Source organism: Neurospora hispaniola (genome assembly GCF_033458365.1).
Source record: "Neurospora hispaniola strain FGSC 10403 chromosome Unknown B0T23scaffold_4, whole genome shotgun sequence".
Taxonomy (NCBI): domain Eukaryota; kingdom Fungi; phylum Ascomycota; class Sordariomycetes; order Sordariales; family Sordariaceae; genus Neurospora; species Neurospora hispaniola.
Window position 1 is genome coordinate 516,706 of NW_026944409.1, and position 16,261 is coordinate 532,966.

At 51.1% G+C, this 16,261-nt stretch overlaps 6 protein-coding genes across 6 annotated transcripts; 2 read left to right on the plus strand and 4 right to left on the minus strand.

The window, feature by feature from the left end:
- Positions 1-862: 862 nt before the first annotated feature.
- Positions 863-1,927, plus strand: B0T23DRAFT_316168 (uncharacterized protein; the record flags this gene model as incomplete). The annotated part of the gene is made up of 1 exon (XM_062834910.1): positions 863-1,927. The coding sequence occupies one exon, from the start codon at positions 863-865 to the stop codon at positions 1,925-1,927; it is 1,065 nt and encodes a 354-aa protein (XP_062692585.1).
- A 1,549-nt stretch (positions 1,928-3,476) lies between these two features.
- On the minus strand, positions 3,477-4,509 carry B0T23DRAFT_134388 (uncharacterized protein). Its single transcript, XM_062832246.1, has 3 exons — positions 3,836-4,509; positions 3,684-3,771; positions 3,477-3,587 (listed from the first exon to the last, which is right to left on the minus strand). Exons 1-2 carry the CDS (start codon positions 4,414-4,416, stop codon positions 3,735-3,737), a joined length of 618 nt encoding a protein of 205 aa, XP_062692586.1. The 5' UTR covers positions 4,417-4,509; the 3' UTR covers positions 3,477-3,587; positions 3,684-3,734.
- Positions 4,510-5,909: 1,400 nt separating this feature from the next.
- B0T23DRAFT_420006 (uncharacterized protein) lies at positions 5,910-7,151 on the minus strand. The gene is made up of 4 exons (XM_062839723.1): positions 6,960-7,151; positions 6,471-6,851; positions 6,238-6,401; positions 5,910-6,156 (listed from the first exon to the last, which is right to left on the minus strand). Exons 1-4 carry the CDS (start codon positions 7,096-7,098, stop codon positions 6,016-6,018), a joined length of 825 nt encoding a protein of 274 aa, XP_062692587.1. The 5' UTR covers positions 7,099-7,151; the 3' UTR covers positions 5,910-6,015.
- A 1,542-nt stretch (positions 7,152-8,693) lies between these two features.
- On the plus strand, positions 8,694-11,132 carry B0T23DRAFT_134416 (Cupredoxin). Its single transcript, XM_062832247.1, has 7 exons — positions 8,694-8,974; positions 9,044-9,122; positions 9,178-9,259; positions 9,316-9,453; positions 9,518-10,394; positions 10,462-10,518; positions 10,621-11,132. Exons 1-7 carry the CDS (start codon positions 8,813-8,815, stop codon positions 11,011-11,013), a joined length of 1,788 nt encoding a protein of 595 aa, XP_062692588.1. The 5' UTR covers positions 8,694-8,812; the 3' UTR covers positions 11,014-11,132.
- A 375-nt stretch (positions 11,133-11,507) lies between these two features.
- On the minus strand, positions 11,508-13,600 carry B0T23DRAFT_134450 (uncharacterized protein). Its single transcript, XM_062832248.1, has 3 exons — positions 12,873-13,600; positions 11,875-12,822; positions 11,508-11,812 (listed from the first exon to the last, which is right to left on the minus strand). Exons 1-3 carry the CDS (start codon positions 13,301-13,303, stop codon positions 11,776-11,778), a joined length of 1,416 nt encoding a protein of 471 aa, XP_062692589.1. The 5' UTR covers positions 13,304-13,600; the 3' UTR covers positions 11,508-11,775.
- Positions 13,601-13,897: 297 nt separating this feature from the next.
- Positions 13,898-15,295, minus strand: B0T23DRAFT_316304 (uncharacterized protein; the record flags this gene model as incomplete). Its single annotated transcript, XM_062834923.1, has 2 exons — positions 13,898-14,893; positions 15,017-15,295. 2 exons carry the CDS (start codon positions 15,293-15,295, stop codon positions 13,898-13,900), a joined length of 1,275 nt encoding a protein of 424 aa, XP_062692590.1.
- Positions 15,296-16,261: the final 966 nt, after the last annotated feature.

Below are 16,261 nucleotides of genomic sequence, written 5' to 3' on the forward strand. Positions count from 1 at the left end.
GTCGAGGGCCACCGAACATAATGGCAAAATGAAGAATGCATATTCAACAAGACTCAAGTTTCCATAATGCAATCAATGACTGTAACATGATAAAACAACATGCATTGAAGTGTTTGAAACTTGCCCACTGTGAACCAAGAATCTTCGAAGCTTAATCCGTCGACCCTTTCTCCCCTTAGGGCAAATATTACCACTACCTAGGTACGCAAGCCTTGTTCACGCTTGAAGTCTAAGTGCATGACAAGCAAGGAGGGAGAAAAACAGCACTCTAGTTCCATAGGTAGTAGTGTTGAACCATACTGCAAGGAAGCGATCACGGTGAGCGACGTAGTGGTGGTGAAAGTCTTGATTGATTGAGAGAAGAAAGAAAGACGAAGAAGAAGGAGGATAAAATCCGACTTATATACAGGGTAGCCATATGTGGATCGTATCCACTGATACCAAGAGAAGCCAAGAACTGGTGATGGCTTCAACAAGTAGGTCATCCGGGACAGAGACAATAGGACTTGGGATGAGTTTGTCCAGTGTGCTTGCTGTGGACTCTATTGGAAGTGTCTATGATGACGAGAGGAAGGAACAGAAGTTTGTGATGCATCAGTTTTGCGGGTGTTTGAGAGGAACGCAGATTTCTCTGGAAGCGATTCAAACACAAAGACACACGTATAACGCTAACAAGAAAGTAATGGAGCTACGGTATAAAGGCTTTTACACCCTCACCAAGACCTCTGCATCCTGTCCTGTCCAGAGCCACTTACCCACAACATCCATACCTCTAGCGATCAAAGAGACAGTCACCATAAAGGAACCAAACCCATACCCAACAGAGCTAACCAACCACCCATCTCACCCACCCATCAAAACCATGTCCTTCAACGGCACCTTCGACTGGGTCCCCCGCGGCGGCCTCATCTTCACCCCCACCACCCAGGACCCCGACCTACACATCCACTCCGGCGGCCCCAACGACCCCGACACCACCACCCCCTCCCACTACCGCATCCAAACCCAAACTCCCAACCCCTCTTACCTCACACCCGCCCTCTGGATCGAGAGCATGACGAACATCCTCTCCCAGCCCTCCAAATCGCTCATCCTTCTCGAATCCCGTAACGGCCCACAGGAACCCGGCTTCGCCGCGCCCGAGGACGTTATACAATCTACCACAAAGGCCCTAGAGCTCAAAGACGAGCAAGTAAAGAGAGTCATCGGCAAAAGCGGATCACTAACCGATTACTTCTTCTCTGAATCAGCCGCAGCGTCATCCGATTCAAGCGTCGAGCTTGCGTTCCGCTGGACTTCCATGCCTGGATCTTATGTGATTTTCATGGGGCGGTTTACGCCGAGATCTGTAGTAACAGGGTCAGGGGAAAAGGGGAAGGAGACGGACAGGATGGTGGGGATTGTTTCTCATCGGGGTCTTTTCCCTATCTCTGCCGGGGAAGGGGAGGGTGAGAAGGAGAAGAAGAAGAAGAATGTGATTATGGATTCGGACTTGGGAGTGGCGCTGGGTAAGCATGCTGACAAGCTTGGAGAAAACCCAATGAGTGTGTTCACTGTCCTTCTTCAGCTGTGTGAGAGCCATTTGGATGAGGAGATACATGAGCTTGGGGTTAGGCTGGAAGGAACGCCGATGGAGGATTTTGCACAGGTTGCAAAGGAGATGGCGCCGGAGATTTGCGTATTGAGAAAGGCATGTAATGAGTTGCTGGCTATCTGTGGCGGGTGTCTGTTTGCCATCAAGATCTGGAGTCAGAAGGTGAAGGTAACTGATACCCAGACGTGCTTGGACGGATTGCGGAGGGATGTGCAGGGGATTAGAGTGTCGGTCGAGATGCGCTTGGAGAAGTTGAATTATGTTGATGGGGTTTGTAGCCGTATGACGATGGGCGCGGAGTCAGGGAGGCGCAACAGGTTCATGGAGTGTTGAGTGGTGGATTTGGAAAGTCAAGTAGTTGGCTGGTGACAAGACAAGAACAAGAAAGCCTGTACCGGGGAGAAAAGCTTCATGTAGACAGAAGTATGCCGTGGTGAAAGAACAACTAGGAGGAGAAGGGGAAGCGTTGCTTGTTGTTGAATTTTGGTACAGTGGCACTGGTGGGATGCCGCCTTGAGCAGCGAGGGATAAGGTAGTACGTCAAATGAGGATAGACACTTCGCAGTTATGACTTGTAGAACGTTTGTGAAAACCAAAACTGAAAACTTGAAGCACTCCGCCACTGGCAGGAGAGGACTTCGACCCCTATTGTAACTCATAGGGGAGGGTAAGCAATGCGCCGATATCGAGTGTCTTCCATCTTCACGGAAGCCTCCTAACAAAAGTGGATCCCTCTGTATCCCAGACTCCGGCCGGGGCCGCCAACCTCACCCGGTCAAGACGCCGGGGTGACACCCAAACCTCGAACACTACCACAGTATTGTATAAGAGATAAGTAGAGATTACAATCATGTAATGATATCGTCGCGTTCCGTGCCTCCTATCCGTCTGCGTCTCCTCCGGAATCATGGAAATCATCCCATGTCTATCAAAGAAACCCAAGACAACGACCAAAGATGGAGTGATGGAGTTCTACCAGTCGAGACAAAGGTGAAGGTGCAAAGCAATTTCGTGAAGCCTCATGATTCGCATCCGGTCAAAGCTTTGAAGCACCACAAATACGCCATATTTTCAGTCATATCATCCCCGGACCTTCTCAGTCTACCCATCACCATCAGATCGCGGGCGGCAACTCCTTCGACATCACCACAGGCCACAACTGCCATGACATTGCCCAACAGTCTACCTATACCACCTACAAATTCTCCGAGACCTTCATATACTAAATCGCCACCCTCTTCTTCCGCGCCGGCAACGGCACCTTCGAGTGGGTAGCCCGGTGTCCCAACGTCTTAAGGGTACTATTCGACGGTGCCTGACTGCCCGTGGCGGCGGCATGTTCATCTAATACACCGTTCCCTAGGATGGTCTGAAGGCAACTGCCTTTCAGCCCGAATTCCGCATGATTGTCTGCAACCCCCTTATCCGCAACGAGTCATCCGCCAACCAGTATGGCCAGGTGACCTTGACCTGCCTGAACGCGCTCGACATCCGAGTCCATGCCCAGCCGCATGTGCAAGGATGGTATCATAGCCAACTTATGCTTCCTGAATTGCTGGGACGGCAAGAGCTTGATTTCCGTCGACCAATCCTTGCAAGTCGCCTATTTCCACACGTACGGTCACGACATCTTCGGCTGGAAGTACGATGCGTTGCAAAGGGCCATGAACGCCAACTGCAATATCTGCTACGGCGTCTTCCAGATGCAGATCATTGGCTAGGCTAACCCGTGCTCCCAAAGCAGAAAGTCGTGGAAAATCTGATGGGTAGTTGATGGAGTTGCCGTATGCTATGCGTATCACCGGCCCGCAGCCGGGAACGGGAAGCGGTGGTGTAAGCTGCACTGTTGCAAGGTGGGAACAGTATGGTGGTAATTCGTATGCCGGGTGCACGACCTGTGCTTCGGTGTCGACTTGAAAGAAGAAGGATGACTGGTGCTCGCAGTGCTTGTAAGGCGTGAGAGTGCGGTCGTAAATGGGCCTGAGATCCGGCCCTGCGAAAGGAATTGCGTGTTAGAAGATGCGAACACATGTGTCTGGATGGGCTATATATAGTATGGGAGGAGACTAAGACACAAATGCTATTATACCTATCATATCCTTCGTTCTCTGAGCGTGTCGTATTCACGCTCCAATCAACCTCAGATTCTCAACGTTAACAGCGAAACGAGCGTAGATCTACCGTCCAAATCAACCAAGTCAGCAAGTCATCAATGCCGCAGGATCACAGAAACCAACATACCTCGAACTCTCCAAAGACTGCGCCACAAGCTGCGAATAAAAGCTCTTGACATCACTCAACGAAATCATCGAGTTGCGCCCCTCCCCTTGCTCCCTCCCTACAACCTCTTCATGAACCGGGAGTCGCTCAGGCTCCACAACAATGATACACAAGCTTCTCAGGTTCGATAGAACAGACATCCAAATCTTGTTGTCCACATCCGGCCTGTATAGCAGCGTATTCGACAGCGAAGAAGCAATAACCGGGTGCGTCAACTCCAAGCGTCGGATCGGTAGGCGATCTACGGCTTGGGGAAGCATGCTCAGGAGATCCTCGTCGTCTTCGTCTGCGACGACGATGCGGAATGTGTTTTCAGCGTAGAAGACGTCGAGCGCTTCGGCGCGGGTCTGCTGGTTCAGAGAGAGAATGGCGGTGGTGTCGGCTTCTTGGAGACACTCGAACACGGGTCGTCTGCGGCTTAGCTCGATGGTGTCGGGGTGGAGGACGACTTCGCGATAGATGAAGATGCGGATCTCGAGGGGGAGGTCGAGAAACCCGAGTGTCTTGGGGTCGGAGTAGGGGAGGAAGCTCGTGGGAGACATGGTTGAATGACGGTCGTGATATTCTGGTCGTGGTAACAGGGCGCTGTACTGGACGGTAGATGCGTTTCGGTCGCTTGTGAATTGGTTTTCTGTGAGATGCCGACGTCGGTGGTGGTCAGCTTCAGTACTGGGTGACTGGGCGTAGCCGTCTATTATTTAAGCCATAACGGTAGAAGATGATGTCGGATTACCAACGACGACAGATCGGTCGATGCGGGGCATGATGGTGTAGCGACTCCGTTGCCAATGGATTACTAGTACTGCAAAGAACTTGTGTAGAGGCGGGTGGTGCGCCAGTGACCATCCCACGACTGAAAATGCCGGAACTTTGTCGAAAGGGGTTGGAAATCGGCAACTGGAGAATCATCAAGACGATCTCGATGGGAGTCTGATGGTGTTTTGTCCACACTGCACGAGGAAGGCAGAGTTGCATGATGGGATTGGTGAATGACGTAGCGGGAGAAGTTAGCGAGTATTCTATACCGCATGCACTCGACATGCGGAAGGTGCCTTTGGGGTACATGAATCCCCTTGGCCGGCTGCCTATCCGTGGTTGGTTCGGTGGTGTAAAAGGCAACATCCCTGGGGTGGAATGATTTCACTTCTGACTGAGGTCCTTGAGGAAGATACGGGTTCGAATCCTGAACGGGCTGACCACATTTCTTTTTTGGACCTTTTTCTGACTCGTGTCTATTGTAATTCGTCTGTTTGTATCCAATTGAGATAATATACTTCTTTCTGAGAGACAGGCAATACTGTTCATCGCCAGTCATGTCGATGAGCTGTTCAATGCAGGTGATCGCATACGAACCGCATAGCATCGGGAAGCATACAACCTCAGTGCAAAACACTTGGCCAAGACGTTGATACATCTTCAGCTTTGCAATCACGGAACCCTCGTTCGTTTTGCCGCAACTGGCAGCCGGAAATATCTGTGGAACCCTGGAGATCTCTTCCGTGCCGTCGTGCAACATTGTTTCCTGCAACGGGAAGCACTTCACCAACCAGCCGGGCCGTGACACCTCATTTCATTAGCCGGCATGTGCTACGGTTGTTCGCTGGGTCGATTGGCTTGGCCCCCAACGTCTTATAGTCCGGTCGATCTCGATCACGTACCTGGTTGAAGGTGTGCTATCGCGGCTGCTTGATCTAACAAGATCCAACTGCCCCCTCGGCAGTCATCATCGGTTTCGAGAACAAGTCACTTGTTTTGGGGAACTTGGAGGCAGGGCGCAAGAAATAACTTATCGCTGCTGTCAACCAGTGATTGGCATTGCACAGAAGGCAATGCTGGTGAGTTAACATGGTCCATGACTTGAAATTTCAATGAAAACTCAGCTAATGATTAAAGTAATCAGAAAATGAACGACAGACACTCCCCCCCATATTGGCCAGCACATGCAGGCCTGCTATGCTAGCCCATGGAGCTGGGTGAAAAAAAAGGGGCACCCTTGTAAACAAAAGAAAACGTCTGTAAAGACTGTAACTTAACCGCACCCTGTAATTCTCGATTGTGTCATTCCAGACTTGGTGAAGTGCATGACGTTTTCCGTCGCAGCTTCGTCGAGAGTTATGTTAAGTCTTCGTCAGTTACTTGACTTAGACTGTCAAGTTTCCCAAGGCATTTATGATATCCAAGTTCCCACTGCTCCTCAAAATCTTCCCGACTTCCTTCATGTGATTACGAAACCTGCTGACTTCGATGTAGACGTCGCTAACATCCTCCACAATGTCCTTCATCTATGGGTTAATTGGTGTTAGTTGACCCCCGTTAATAGTAATCCAGGAATTGGTTAGGTATTTTTCAATCTGCCAACTTACTGTTTTGTAAGGACCATCCTTCTTCATCTTCGTGCGACCATCGGCTTTCTTGATAGCACTAATGGCCGGCTGGCACTTCTCCTCCTCTTCCTTGCTGAGCTCACCAGACCAGGACTTGGTGGTCAGTTCCCATCTTCTCTCAATCCTAAGAAGGTCACCATCGGCTAGCGCAGGCAAGCGGTTAGCATCTCTCGAATCGAATGGATATTAAGTGGGGAGCCAGCGGACCATACCCTCTTCGATGATGGAGAGAGCGGCATCAATGTGCGGTCTCAGCTCGTTGAAATACCTGGTCGCATTCCGCTGGGCGGTTTCGGGGTCGAGATAATAGACTTCGAAATTGAAGTGCGTCGCCCATTCCGGAAAGGCATATTCGAATGGGAAGCTAAGGTCGAATCCAAGCTTCACAAAGTCTTTTCGCATACGAGCATGGTTGAGGAGATTTTCCCAGTTATTGACCAACTCGTCCGGACTTGTTGAGGTTTCTACCGGTTCTTGTAGTTTGGGCAGTGAAGAAAGGTCTGAGTCCGTCGTTCTGGAGGATGTTTGGCTTCTTCTGGACATCTTTGGAAGTGCTCTAGTGCGGTATATCAACAGCAAATATGATTGGAAGGCTTGTACCAAATGGGTAACGAAAGTTGTTAGCAAGTCTGCTGCTGTTGAGGGCGAAAGCTGGGAAGTTGGAAACGAGCTTTGTAATGGATGATTGATAGGTAGCTAACAATTTTCTGAAGCCTTGTTGTTCTTGCCATTTAGAACTCGAGATGTTGGTAGAAGCGCGGCTGCCAGTCTCACGACGTAACCCTCTTCGTCTTTAATCAGACCAGATACGAGGCGGCAGAACCTCGTTGGTTCCAACATTTCGGAGGCGACTCCATATGAGGACGCAATGGTATTGACGGTGGAAAGAAAATGGAAAGAGCGGTTGTATCGAGTCTCAACTAACCAGCTTCCAACCACCCGACGACTTTGATCATCCAAGTTTAAGCGCCCATATGCACCCCTAACCCTGAATGCAACAAGGGGTTTGAAGAAAGTAGTACCCGGCCTTGCTGTTGACTCTGCGGCTCCGCTGGTTGGCAAATCTCATCATCCGTCTCCTTTCAGATTGCAATAATTGGCGGCTCCAGGGCCCAAGCAGCTTTTTCTCACTTAAGATAAATTGTCCGGTCCGTATGACGTGGGTGTCGCATGTATGAAGAGAAGAACCAAAACCCCCAAGGCAGCGCTCCAGCGGGGTTAGGGTTGGCGCCGTTTGATGCCCAGCGGTTCACACTGCTCATGGTGGGTGAAAAACATGCCGCAATGGGTGGTGGAGGATATAACCAGACATTACCATTTGTCACTGATTCCGGGGCGTAAACATCTTTCCAATTTGGAAGCCTGGACTTTGATGTTGCGAGTGCGAAGCTCGCTTGTAGATCTGCAGCTGTCAGGGCGCAAAACACCTGCAAGTTGATCCGTGCGCATCAGTTCACGATTCTCTCCCTTGCTCCTTCTGTTCACGAAACAAGAAGCCGCCGAAATTGAATGTGTCAACAACGAGCAACATCCACCTTCCTCTCACTTAGATCTCCCACTCTCTCTTTTGCATCGACATGTTTTCCCAGGGATGGGATGGCTCCGAGTAGAACGTCCGGACAAAGCCCAAGTTTGGTGTGATATTTCCACCACATGGCCCGTGCGCCCAAGAAGCTGACTGCTGCTTTCATTCAGCAACTTCGCGAACGGTGTTTTTACATTCCACCTGGATTTCGACTGCGCGTCGGCCATCTTTCGTCACTACCTGCCAGCATTCTGGAATTCGGTCTTCGTCGATGAATGAGGGCTGGCTGAAGAACTCCTTGCAAATGTCCGTTCACGGTAGTACCCGTCCTCAGTGCCGATTTCGCTTCTCCGAAGCCACAGTCCGCTGACAGCCATGCCACGCCATCGTCATCTTCCCTGCCTCGGTCCTCAGTCAATGCAGTTGATCACATCCAAGCCAGGCCATGCGAGGGACGCCAGTAGTACAGCCACCCTTCCCTCGTCTTTCTGATCAGTCAATCAAGTAATGGCTTCTTCACGGCTTGGACCCTAACCCTTATCAACCCCCAGATTGTGATGACCGCCGGGGGAGGTCAAAGCCATCGTCATGTCTCGAACAATGGTGTTGATCTGGTCTACATCTGCCGTCTACCCGCTAGGTCTTCGGCTCTCATGAGCGAGGTCTCATATCGGGCGGGACGGGGGAGATGCGGCGGCTCAGCGTTGTCCTTGCATGCCAGCCACCCGGGTCACCGACCGTTGATTCACAACAAGGCAATTCAGGGAGCATGCCAGTCGCCAGCCATGTAAACATTGCCAAGTCCGTCTACACTATACCGACCAGTATATACAAATGATCGTATCCGACTCCGTCACGCTTTCTCTGTTTCCAGGAACTTGGCTCTTGCATCGTCCTCATCGGTTGGGTGTTGTTGTTGCGTGTTCTACTAACCATCTAGGAACCCCCTTTTAACACTCGTTGATCCCCTTTCACATCACCAACTAGTCATTCGTTGTGTCATCCCCAGCACCCTATTGTAATATCAGTATGCGTTTTCTTCCACTTCTAGGCGGCTTATTGCCCCTTCTCGGCCTCGTTGGTGCCGCTCCAAGCTGCAACCATGAGTGCAACCGCGCTTGTTGGACATCCCGGTTCAACGTCAACACAGACTACGAGAACGAATGGCCTGTCACTGGGGTTACACGGAAGGTAAGATTTTCCAAACTATGTACCAGATCGACAAAGTTTCCCACATGCTCACACGAGACACTACCACAGTTCGACTTTGAAATCACCGAAGTGGATGAATGGGTTGGCCCAGATGGTCACATCAAGAAGGGAGCCATGCTCATCAATGGTGAGATATAGCGTCTGTCCGATGCTCAACTGCCTGCTAACGTGCAACCCAATAGGCGGTTACCCAGGGCCATTGATCAAGGCTGACTGGGGCGACAGGATCGAGGTCACAGTCACAAACAGGCTCAAGACGAACGGGTGAGTTCCGTCCTTCCAACTACAGTACGGGCCATTGACACTGACAATTCTTTCAGTACTTCTATGCACTGGCATGGTTTCCATCAACTGAACAGCAACAACCAAGATGGCGTGGCCGGCGTGACGGAGTGTCCCATCGCTCCTGGTACCAGCAAAGTCTACTCGTTCCTGGCAACTCAGCATGGAACTTCTTGGTTCGTCCACTCTGCCACTCGAGCAGAGGCGTCGACATATCCGCTAATACGTGATTTGTTCCAGGTACCACTCGCACATCTCCTCGCAATACGCCAACGGCATCGTTGGTCCAATCCAGATCAACGGCCCTTCCTCCTACCCGTACGATACCGACCTCGGCGTCTTCCCCATCAGCGACTGGTACTATGACTCCGCCGAGCACATCGTTGATCGGATGATGAACCCCAACGATCCCTTCCTCAAGGGTGTCCCTGGCTCTCCTCCGCCAAGTAACAACATCCTCTTCAACGGGATGAACATTGCGCCCAACAGCACTGGAGGCGAATATGCGAGATTGAAGTTCACAAAGAACAAGCGCCATCGTCTCCGGCTGGTCAACACCTCAGCCGATAACACCTTTGTCGTGTCCATCGTCGGCCACAACATGACGGTCATTGAAACGGACTTTGTCCCCGTAGAGCCGTACCCGGTCCACCAGCTTTACCTCACGGTTGGCCAGCGCTACGATGTCGTTATCAAGGCCGACCAAGAGGTGGACAACTATTGGATCAACGCAACCCTATCTTCGACTCCCCTATGCGGCGTATCGCTCAACCCTTATCCAGCAGCCATAGTCTCGTACGAAGGCGCCGATGAGTCCAGGCTTCCCACTGATCGCGGTTTACCTGCAATCGATCAGTTCTGCGAGGATGACGTCTCTTCTAAGCCCCGGACATCGAGGACAGCGCCAAAGGCCGACTTCAGCGACACCAAGGTGGATACTCTGTCCGTCACACTGGATGTGAAGGAGGTGAACAAGGGTATCTCCAAGGTACTTTGGTCGGTTGATGGCTCGGCCATTGATGTCCAATGGGACAAGCCGACGTTGGAGTATGTCGTCGAGGGTGACTTTACATTTCCGAGACAAGCAAATCTTATCCAGCTACCAGAAGCTGTCAAGGTTCGTTACCTCAACACCTTCCCATCGTGTCCCTTGCATTGACGACCAGAGCTAATGTATGAAACAGTGGTCCTTCTGGGTAATCCAAAACAACTCTCCCTCGCCGCATCCCATGCATCTCCACGTGAGTCTCTCTTTCCATCCCCTCCTCCCTTGCTCTTACACCTCTCCTTACACCCCCCCTCCCATCTCCCTCATACCCGAAATGAACTAACATCATCCCCAGGGCCACGACTTCCTCATCCTCGGCCGCTCCCGCTTCCCCGCGAACCCCCTCGTCGACCCAGGCCACCCCATCCTCTTCGACCCCTTAATCGACGGTCCCCATCTCAAGTTCGACAATCCCACGCGGCGCGACACCACTGTCGTCCCGTCTTTCGGATGGCTTGTTATTGCCTTTGAGGCCGGCCGCAACCCTGGTTCGTGGGTGTTTCATTGCCATATCCCGTGGCATATGAGCCAGGGACTCAGCGTTCAGTTTTTGGAGAGGGTCGATCGGATTAACAATGGGGCGATACCGAATTTGATGCCGGATTTGCGGGACAGGTGTTATGAGTGGGGGAGGTATGCGGATAATGATCCGGAGTTTAGGATGAAGAAGGTTGATTCGGGGATTTGAACTCATTTGAGTTGAGTGGGAGAGAAGAGGGGAGAGAAGAGGGGGGGGAGGTGGAGGTGGAGGTGGTGATGCCTAGCGTATGGGAGGGAAGGAGATGGGGGGTGACTGGAGGGGGGTTTCGTTCTTGTGTATTCTCTCCATATTTGTGTTGGATAGTTGATAGGCTGAAGTTGTGATATGAACGTTATATAAACACGTCTTTGAAAGGCATGGTGAAGCAGATGACGGCATGCATAGTCAATAGGCAGGTGAAAGAGTGAATGTGTTGAACCATACTGCAAGGGAGTGATCATAGTGAGCGATATGGTGGTGGTGAAAGTCTTGATAGATTGAGAAAGGAAGGAAGAAGGTGAAGAAGGAGGATGAAATCCGACTTATATCTAGGGTAGCAATGTGTGGATCATATCCACTGATGCCGAGAGAATGCCGAGAACTGGTGATGGCTTCAACAGAATGAAGGATATGTGGCGTTAAAGCAGCGGTGTACTCAGATGTTTCTTTCGGTCCAGGATTCATGTGGGCTGGAGTTCTCGAGAATCGCACGTCGAACCATGTTTGGAGGTGGGAAATTGGGCCATAAATCTGCGGGATTGTAGGGAGATGGGTATCAGGATGAGCAGAGGCTGGATGGACCAGCAGGTGGAGGAGCTCTGCCCGCGTTGAGCATGCTGGAAGCAACGTAACAGAGTATCGTGATTGGATCAGGGTCTTGGCTTTCCGGTGCAGATATGGAATGAAAGAACCTCGAACTTTTGACGTCGCCTATGATACGGACACACTTTTCGACAAGTTGTCTGGACTGGACCCTACATCACTCACGTTAGTAATCGTACAGGTGCCGTTCAATAGACTTTCACTCACAAGTCGTTTGAGTCCGCTTTGTGACCTTGCAACGATGCACTTGAATAACGAAGCCTCTGAAACTCCAATAACGGATCAACTAGGTCGAGAGCAGACTTGACGTATTTTCCCCGAGCTAATAGGAGCGCAATCTTTGGCCTCTTGTAGTTCCTCAGCACTTTCAATACGATGAGGGCAAATAAGCGCCGGGCACGGTTGCTGCTTTCGATCTCAGATCTCAACCTTGCTACCTTGTCCAGTTGTATCTGGCCATCGACTTGTAGCTTTTCCGCCATTGCCAGGATGCGTTCTATTACGTTGTGCTCCCGCATGTATCTCATTACAAGCCTGGGTGAAAGGCCATCCGTCTCTAGCTGATTGCTGAATACTTGGAAGGGCATAACTTCCCCATTCAACTGTTCACGGGCCTCCTTCGACGATTCGGGTAGCTCCTGATTAAGGCGTGGTACGTCGTATGCACCCAGAGCAGGCACAAGAGAAACGCCAAGTCCTTCCGCGAGATCCGTTCCTAGTCCTCCATGCTGGTATCTCTGTGCCTCCGTATGGTCTCTTATGTTGCCGAGCTGTGCAGACGTAGAATAGAAATCTCTCGGGTTATGGCTTAGCTGGACTTCCGGTGCAGTGGCGAACGATACCGTTGACGAGTAGCTACTTTTGGGAAAAGCCCACTTGGAGCTGTCGATCGATCTTCGTCCGCTGATAGGCAAAGAAATGATACTATCGGATGTTTGAAGCGGCGTTTCGACTGTATCACGATCTGCAGAGATGCCTTTGAAACCCAGAATTGCTTCTATGCGCAAGGACGGGGCCCGGTCCAAAATAAAGCTCTGGAAGGACAATTGACTATTTGAAGTCGAAAGGCTGGTGCGAGAGGTTCTGTTACGGGATTTGGCAGGATGAGGGCGTAGAAGGGTTCGTATCTCTTCTGTAGCGCGTTCAATCCTTTCTCTGTATGCTATCAGCAGGTGCTCCCAACTTTGTTGTGAGGGCCGACTCACAACTGTCCCGCTCCTGCTTCATTTTGCAAGGTTTGGATGGTTGCCGTCGCTAACAGCAAGCTTGTTTTGAGTCTCTCGATCCTTGGGTACAGATCGTGAATCTTAGGAACGAGTCTGAACCTGATTTTCATTGCTGTAAACAGTTGACGCCCAAATTCAGAATCATTCGCCATGTCGCTTCGGTATTGGTGGATCTTTTGGAGCTGAGGCTCAATGAGTGTGGTTGGTTCATCACATTCTTCCTTCAATAGACCAAACGGCCATAGGGCCTGTGACGTCTCGACAGCGTTGGGATCTGGGTTCTGGCCACATCGTGAGGTGATGTCTGATTCGACTTGTTCGACTAAACTGACGAAAAACTTTGAGAGAGTTGACTTCAGTGTCGAGTTGCTGGAAAACAGCGCCCGAGTCCTTTGCAACCTTCGCAACATCGTATATCGTGGATGCAAGAAGGTATGCCAGTTTGGCAACGCCGTGGACAGCGGTTATTGCTTCGATCACCTCCATGCCGAAAGCATATGGCAAGTAGCGGTTGAAAAAAGATGGTGTGTGCGAAACAACAAATTGTATGGTAGGTATCCCGAGAGAGTCAAGAGACTGACTCGAGTGAAAGAGCAAGATGTTATAACATCTCAGATGTGGAGGTACATGCATGTCGACTGCCGAAGCCGTCTGTATCGACTGGAAGGAAACCAATAGCGCGTACAGGCAGTATTGGATTTGGAGCGTTGCTTCCCATCGTTGGTGATTGGTGATAAGTGGCAAGTGTACTGGCCACTCAAAGAGCAAGCTGTAAATGCGCCTTCGATTCTACGCCTTGTCTGAGGTCTTTTGGGTGCAACTGGCTTGGGCAGTGACACAGACTGAGCAAGCCCAAGTCTTGGCAAGCTGAAAACCATGCCATTCCATGCGGGCGGGCATTCTCTCATCAGCTAAATACCATAGGCACGCCAGTAAAACATCACCAATTTTCACCTCCCTTCATCATACTCCCACGCACACTTCAGGCCTTTGAAGTTGGCATTCTAATCATGCAGCTTCAAAACCAATTCCTCTTCGCAAGGCATCTCCCGACAAACAATACACTTCACTCTTGGTCTCTCCACGACCAACTCATCCCAATCATCCAGACCCGGCTGTTTTTTCCACTCGATATCGACCGTGCCGATGCCTCTCACCGCGCGGTGCTCGTCATCATAGGGGAACACGAACTCGCGGCGATACCACTCGACACTTTCTGTCAGTGACAAGCTATCCACGTAGTCCTCGGAGATGAGACCGCCGTACGGGATTTCGGCGCCATTCGCACCGTGTCTATTGCGGATGTCGAGATTCGGGTCGAACCTCACGAACTGCGGTACCCAGGCGCCGTTGTTGTGCCACACAAGGACCTGTTCAACGGTGGTGGGTTGTCGTGGTCGGGGTGATCGTGACCTTGGCCTGTACAGTGGTGGTTCTCTAAGATACTGGTTCTCAGATCCTGGTTGTGTAGTCGAATCATCATCGGCGGGAACATGATGAAGTTCCGATCCCGAAGGCTGTTCTCGGATCTCAACCAGCGGCGGATTTGGATGGAACAGTGGAGGAATATGAGGGTGTGGGGGCGGGCTTGGCGCGCGGTACTGGGGGCGTGAAGCTGTTGGCTCCTGCCGATCCAGAGACTCGAGGGACTCTGGTGGTGGTAATGGAGGCAAGGGCCTTTCTCTGTGTCTGGAGCGATGATTCGTGATATTCGGGATCGATTTGTTGCGGTTCCAGCTAGTTCCGTCTGGCGGGTGTCCATTCTCCGCGCGCGTGTCGCGATAGCAATGAGGGCAAATGGGAGCATTTGCTGGCAAGCTGTCTGGTGGAGGCGCCCAATGACGGGGGTCGATATTCATGATTCGGCTTGTTGTCAACTGCGCGAAGTCAAGCTCCACAGGTATCTCCTGCCCCGTACGTGGAACCCGGCCTGTCAGGGCCATGTTGTAAGCGAGGAAGCATATACCTGTGGCCGCATCACCACCTCCGGTCATGCCTGGCTGTAGGGAAAAGTTTTGTTTGATTTGTCCAATAGCTTCGATGTGTTTCCCGATAACGTCCCTCAGTTCCTCGCTGGAGAGAAGTTAGCATCGGACAGCTTTACCGGTCGATAATGTATTCACCCACATCTCATTGAGCCTGGATTCGCCGCGGGTGGCACTTCCGTTTCGAGAGAGCACTTCGAGTTGGATAACCGCGATAATCAGCTGTAATGTCGACTTCAGCTGTGCCATTCTCGGTTGGAGAAGCTCGAGCTTCGGCTTCCTGATATTCTTCCATCTGTGGGCGGCATAGAAGCGAAGAGCATAGTTCGCATGGTCGCCGAAGTTGGATTGTAACCTCCTGATCTTTTCCTTTTGCTCGTCGATATCCCTGCTCAATTCGAATGCTTCTTGTTCCATGTTGTCCAACACCCGTCGATCACGCATATACGAGATGACTGCTGAGTCGTCCTGGGGGAGACGGAATTTGATGGAGTACTGGGCGGTTTCGATCAAATCCCCGAATGCTCGAAAAGGTAGAGCATCAATCCTCATCTGGTCTCCGATTTTCTTTGCATCTTCGGCAAGTTCAAGAATGACCTCGACGATTCCGTATGCGGCGACAGCAGTTGATATGATGGTCGGCACGCTTTCGAGGATGCCCGCCATTGAAAGGACTTTGCGTAGGTACCAAAGTACAACCAAGTGTGAGGAAGGGAGGTGAGGGGTATGAGATAGAAAGGGACCGCGGCACAAGTAATATGACAGATTATGGGCTTTATGTTACATCCATGATGTCTTGATATTGCTCTTGAAGAAGAATAGCATGCATATTGACGAACCATAAGACCAATATTAAAGCTCGCAGAGCCTCAAACTTCGTATTCGCGTCCACCCAGATGCCATTGGCACTAGTAAAGAGGGTGTTTGGTATGTGTTGTCAGTGCATCTGGCCTGCGAAGCGGCCTGTCAAAGGTGCAGCGAGCTAGCTCCTGTGCGACCATGCATTCTGCCAGCATGTTTTGCATCTTCGTGGGAACGAACGCTGTGATCGCCAGTGGGCGGTCGTTGATCGTCGAAATTTTATAGGGCGAGATACCGCCAGCTAGTGCAGGCGACCTGTAGGCTGGCCGCTGTGGCCCGGGTCGGCGCAATACAAGGTCTTTGGTGTGAAGTTATCTTGACGTTGCTCCCAATTGGGTTCCTGGGTGTTGTTCAGTCTTTTCTTTTGTCGTTGTACATCCAACTTCAGCTGAGCTAGGTCTTTTACCACCTTCTTTGAACCTGAAAGGGAAGAGGTAGTGATAGCCCACTCTGAATGCTTTGTGCTTGAAATGGCTTTGCTACTGACTAAGCGGACGATTCTCGTTGGAGCCTATGTCGTGG

Bases quoted from the DNA above. Each gene is read 5' to 3' on its own strand.
- B0T23DRAFT_134388 (XM_062832246.1), bottom strand. From the start codon at position 4,416: ATGTCTCCCACGAGCTTCCTCCCCTACTCCGACCCCAAGACACTCGGG. The intron at 3,772-3,835 runs GTATGTTGGTTT...TTTGGACGGTAG, and splicing joins CAGTCTTTGGAGAGTTCGAG to ATCTACGCTCGTTTCGCTGT.
- B0T23DRAFT_420006 (XM_062839723.1), bottom strand. From the start codon at position 7,098: ATGTTGGAACCAACGAGGTTCTGCCGCCTCGTATCTGGTCTGATTAAA. The intron at 6,852-6,959 runs GTTAGCTACCTA...ATTTGGTACAAG, and splicing joins CAACAAGGCTTCAGAAAATT to CCTTCCAATCATATTTGCTG. The intron at 6,402-6,470 runs GTATGGTCCGCT...TGCCTGCGCTAG, and splicing joins TCTCTCCATCATCGAAGAGG to CCGATGGTGACCTTCTTAGG.
- B0T23DRAFT_134416 (XM_062832247.1), top strand. From the start codon at position 8,813: ATGCGTTTTCTTCCACTTCTAGGCGGCTTATTGCCCCTTCTCGGCCTC. The intron at 9,260-9,315 runs GTGAGTTCCGTC...CAATTCTTTCAG, and splicing joins AACAGGCTCAAGACGAACGG to TACTTCTATGCACTGGCATG. The intron at 9,454-9,517 runs GTTCGTCCACTC...GATTTGTTCCAG, and splicing joins ACTCAGCATGGAACTTCTTG to GTACCACTCGCACATCTCCT.
- B0T23DRAFT_134450 (XM_062832248.1), bottom strand. From the start codon at position 13,303: ATGTTGCGAAGGTTGCAAAGGACTCGGGCGCTGTTTTCCAGCAACTCG. The intron at 12,823-12,872 runs GTGAGTCGGCCC...GATAGCATACAG, and splicing joins GAAGCAGGAGCGGGACAGTT to AGAAAGGATTGAACGCGCTA. The intron at 11,813-11,874 runs GTGAGTGAAAGT...TGTAGGGTCCAG, and splicing joins AAAGCGGACTCAAACGACTT to TCCAGACAACTTGTCGAAAA.